Source organism: Populus trichocarpa, chromosome 7 (genome assembly GCF_000002775.5).
Source record: "Populus trichocarpa isolate Nisqually-1 chromosome 7, P.trichocarpa_v4.1, whole genome shotgun sequence".
NCBI classification, from domain to species: Eukaryota; Viridiplantae; Streptophyta; class Magnoliopsida; order Malpighiales; family Salicaceae; genus Populus; species Populus trichocarpa.
Window position 1 is genome coordinate 5,347,512 of NC_037291.2, and position 5,178 is coordinate 5,352,689.

At 31.8% G+C, this 5,178-nt stretch overlaps 1 protein-coding gene across 1 annotated transcript; it reads left to right on the forward strand.

Annotated features, from left to right (window-relative positions):
• The first annotated feature begins 429 nt into the window (after window positions 1–429).
• LOC18101129 (peroxidase 73) lies at window positions 430–2,169 on the forward strand. The gene is made up of 4 exons (XM_024605163.2): window positions 430–700; window positions 782–982; window positions 1,067–1,232; window positions 1,645–2,169. Exons 1-4 carry the CDS (start codon window positions 479–481, stop codon window positions 2,049–2,051), a joined length of 996 nt encoding a protein of 331 aa, XP_024460931.1. The 5' UTR covers window positions 430–478; the 3' UTR covers window positions 2,052–2,169.
• The last annotated feature ends 3,009 nt before the right edge of the window (window positions 2,170–5,178 follow it).

Here is a 5,178-nt window from a genome sequence, read left to right on the forward strand (position 1 = left end):
TTATATCAATATTAAAATATGTATATATTATATTATATTAAAAAATTCTAAATATTCTACAAATATATTTATATAATATAAATATATATTTCAAATTATATTTAAGAATATTTATACCCCTATCCATTAAATCAGATTTGATCGATATCCTTGTGGTTGGCATTGAATTTTCGACTATCAAACATTTGGACGAAGGGAAGGGATCAGTTAAATATTTATACGAAAGAAACAAAGGCGGCCAATCTACAGAGGCATTAGCTAACCACATGACATCAATTTTTCTTTAAAACTTAACATTACAATGATTAAAAATTTAAAACAATGCCATCGCCCAGCTGTCAAGAAAGATTCTGAGCCAACTGGCTTTGTACGACTATGACCACCTCTCTTGTATACCCGCTTACTATATAATCTCTGCATTTATTAGCTTCTTTCCTATCAGCAAATTCGATTTAAAGTAATCTTCTGATCTTCAAAAATGGCAGCTGCCCGGTTCCATCTCTTACTTGTTCTTTCACTCACTCTCAGTTTGTGCCACTTCCCTGACACCACATGGGCGCAGCTTAGGCAAAATTACTACGCTAGCAGTTGCCCCAGAGTGGAAAGCATAGTTAGGGGTGTCGTTCAGAATAAAATTAAACAAACCTTTGTTACGATTCCGGCAACTCTCAGGCTTTTCTTCCATGATTGCTTTGTTCAGGTAATATTTATGGAACACAAATAAACAGCCCATTGCTTCATTCATTTTCTCTAGCTTAAGATTAATGTTTTGTTTCTATAGGGCTGTGATGCTTCAGTTATAGTGGCCTCCACTGCAACCAACAAGGCGGAGAAGGACCATTCTGATAATTTATCATTAGCTGGAGATGGATTTGACACTGTGATCAAAGCGAAAGCGGCTGTTGATGCCACCCCCGGATGCAAAAACAAGGTCTCGTGTGCTGATATCCTTGCCATAGCAACAAGAGATGTTATCGCACTGGTCAGACCATCATGTTCTTGATCTCCTTTCTTCTTCTTTTTTTTCCTGATATGTTCAAGCGCTATAAATGTGATATTGATGCAGTCTGGTGGGCCTTCATATCCTGTTGAATTGGGACGATTGGATGGTTTAAGCTCAACAGCTGCTAGTGTCAATGGGAAGCTGCCTCAGCCAACTTTCTCTTTGAATCAGCTTACTGCTATGTTTGCTGCCAACGGACTCAGCCAAACTGACATGATTGCTCTCTCAGGTATGACAATCATCATCGTAATTGTCCTAAATTCACGTGCTCCAATCACAGACATTTTATCTTGGTGGGTCCTGAAATTGGATCTCTCTTGGCAACATTTATTTATTTATTTTTGTCAATGGAGCTCCTATCATTAATCAAACCCACAAGCAACCATTTAATTTATACTCCTATTTGTTTTTCATCAATGAAATGATGCATATTATAGGTCTTTTTTTTTTAATTTAAAGATAGGAGTATCTTTAGATGAATTTATAATTTCATTGAGCTTGATTTTTCTTTGCATAATTTTGATAATGTACCTCCAATAATATATTAAAAAATTTAATTATATGCAACTTAAAAAATGTGCACTATATTGTTTCAAGATGGATCAATTGATGATTTTTTTACTCTTTTTTTTTCCCATCAGCGGCACACACGCTTGGATTCTCTCATTGTAGCAAATTTGCCAACAGGATATATAGTTTTAGCAGGCAAGGTCCGATCGACCCTACACTCAACCGAACATATGCAAAAACACTGCAAACTCTGTGCCCCAAAAACGTTGACTCCAGAATAGCCATCAACATGGACCCAAACACTCCCAACACCTTTGACAACATGTATTACAAGAACCTCGTGCAAGGAATGGGCCTCTTCACCTCTGATCAAGTTCTATTCACAGACTCAAGGTCCAAGCCAACTGTTACTAAATGGGCTACTGACTCACAGGCCTTTCAACAAGCCTTTATCACTGCCATGACAAAGTTGGGCCGCGTCGGTGTCAAGAGCGGTCGAAATGGGAAAATTCGTCAAGACTGCGCAGTTTTGGCTTAAATGGAATTTGCTCAACTAGGCTGGTTTTTTAACCCATCTTCGGCTCCAGATTTTGTTCACATTACATGTTGCAATTCGGGAAAAAAAACAAAGGAAATAATATTTTTTATTTAATACTTGTCCTGGAGTGGTTGTGATTTTAATAAGGAAATGGCAATACTTAGCAACAGAAAGAGAAAAATAAATGATTTCACATCAGTTTTTTTTTTTTTTTAAAAAAAAGACTTCGCTGTATTATAATTTATCTATTTTATACATTGTAATTGTTTTTGTGTTTTCCAGTCCATATCAAAATGTAGTTGGCCTGCTTATCCTAACACACGCCCATATATACTATTGTTTGATAACTCTGCTTCTCTGAACATTAATTTTGGAATTAAACATTGAAGAAATTAATTAAAAAATCTTGTGCTCAAGTTAAACTTAGAAGGAGTTTGTTTACGCGGTGACTTCTACTTTTAAAACTCATCGTGTAAATATCATGTTTGGTAACAATAAAATGCAACTGACTTTTCATGTGAGACCCACATATATTTTTGTTGAAACGCCGGTTCCTGAGAGCTGCTTCTCACGCCTGCCAACCTGCATAATTCACCTGGGCACTGTTCACTCTAAGAAGTGAACAATGCCCAGATGAATTAAATTCACTTGGGCACTGTTTGCGTGAACAGTGCCAGGTGAATTTCACGTGAACAATGCCATCATTATAACTACTTATATTAAAAAAAGTTATTTTTAAAAAAATTATATTTTACTCGAAAAACTAGTGTTTAATATTATTTAATAACACTACATAAATTAAAAGAACATCGCATGATGACGTAGCATTTGTGGAATTTGATCGCAATTCCAATTTTGTTTCTGATGATATTTTACATGATTTTGTTGCACGCTCAAAAAACCATAGAAACTAAAGTCTTTATCAGATGAATTTCATACATGATGAAATTGTAGATAAGTTAATGGAATAATAAAAAATATTTGATATAAAATATTATTTATTTAATGATGTAATAATGGTAGTTAAATCTACAATATTTAAATTAAAAACCATTAGTATTAATATATATCTTTTTTAATTATTTTATAACCTCAATTTGAAAAGCATGTTTAACCAAACACATTAAACTATTTTTTATTCAACCTCAATTTCAACCACAATTTTAACCAAACATATATAAATACCAAACCAACCTCAACCAAAAATATTTTTTATAAAACAATTTTTTTCAAATCATAAACATAAAAGCTACCACCAGGGGCGGAACTAGGATTATTTGTTAGGGGGGGCCAAAAATAATATAACAAGATATAATATTTGTTTTAATTTATTGTACATGAGTTATAAAAAAACCCAGCATGATTTAGTTTTATTCAAATAACTTATTACAAACATATAATGACCTTTGTATAAGGTAAAAGGTTTGGAGCAATACTAAATTGAGTCACAACAATAAAGTTAATTTTATTTTCATGATGTATCCATCACTTTAATGTTGTTGGTCTTTATACCTATCAAATATAAACATACAAAGTATATAAGAAACATTAGCTAAAGCGAAACATTATTTTATATTTGATAAACTTTGAAATAAAAAAATAATAATAAAGAATAATTTTTACATATTTATTTTAATTGTGCTCATCGTTTTTTTATAGAATAGAAATAATTGATTATCATATCAATTGTGAATCTTTTAGCAATTTCTTTTACTATATAGACAATCAAATAACTTGCAAGAAAATCATCCTCCATCCATTTGCGAAGTATTGTTTTAACAATCTTCATCGCTGAGAAAGCTCATTCAGTAGTTGCTGTCGAAACAAAAAAAAAGTCAAAATAAGCCGAATCAACCTGTCAACTAGTGGATAAATATTTTTCCTTTTTTTTCAAAAAAAATCAATTCTTCTTATTTTGTTCATGGTTCAACTTAAAATCAAAACATATATCGTGAGAAAAAATTGATAATTGTGATGGTTCTGCTAAAAACAAAACATAAAAAAAATTCCAAACATAATCAAAACAAACCAATAAAATATATTTAATTAATCACTATCAAGAATTTAAAAAACAATTGTTAGAACTAGCAGATGTGAAAACAAAAAAACAAAAAAAATTAAATTATAAAAAACAATCATCAAATTCTTAATAAATATCTCAAAACAAAATAAAAAATATATTTTAAACTTCAATCTTTTCACAAAAACCCGCTGCGTTGAAGACATTTATATTAAGGCTGTAGGGAGAGAAAAAATAGCAAAACACATTGATAACTTTACATTTTTTTTCTTTCCACGTAGGCATGTTGGTACCATAAAATCAAGGCAAAGTCAAAGGAATTAAAAACTAAAGCAAAGGATAACAAATATATTTCCTGTAAGAAGGACCATCTCATTAAAAAAGGTTACAGCTCCTCACATTTAATTACCAAATAAATAAATAAAATCTTGCAGGGTTCTGGCCCCTGCTTGCTACCCCTTCATTCTGTTTCTAGTTATCACAATACTAAATACACTAATAAAAATGTTTGAAAAGCTTGTTTTAGAGAAAATTTGACTATTCTTTTGTGGAAAAGAAAAGGAAATGAAAGATAATACTTGACCAGACATCTGATTATAGTTCTTGTTAAACGAGGCTATCATCAATTTGCAAGAAAACAAAAAACCACACTACTTTTTTTAACAAACCAAGATAATTATCAAGACACCAAGATGGAAGCCAAAGTGGTCACGTGGAGAAATAATTCTAGCTTCAAAGACATGAAGCAGTTGCAAAAACGACAAAAAAAATTACCCCCCCGAGGGCAAAAAAAAAAAAGAAAAGAAGAAAAAAAAGCATCTTATGACTAAGAAATCTAAATCAAGCTTTTAAAGGCTAACGATTTAAGAGTCGCGATCATAGATAATTAAAGGACATACGTTTTAAAAATAAATGAATTATTTATTATTTTAGGAATAGTCAAACCCACAAGGAGTACGTAATCTAAGCTACCAGTCAAATCCTTTTTACAACCTCATAAGTTCAATGTATCTTGACATCAATTTTCTTACCGAACATCGACAGCAACCTTTAAAAATATTTTATCCCTGATATTAAATTCAAGAGGCCTCCTCGTATGGAGGCTCT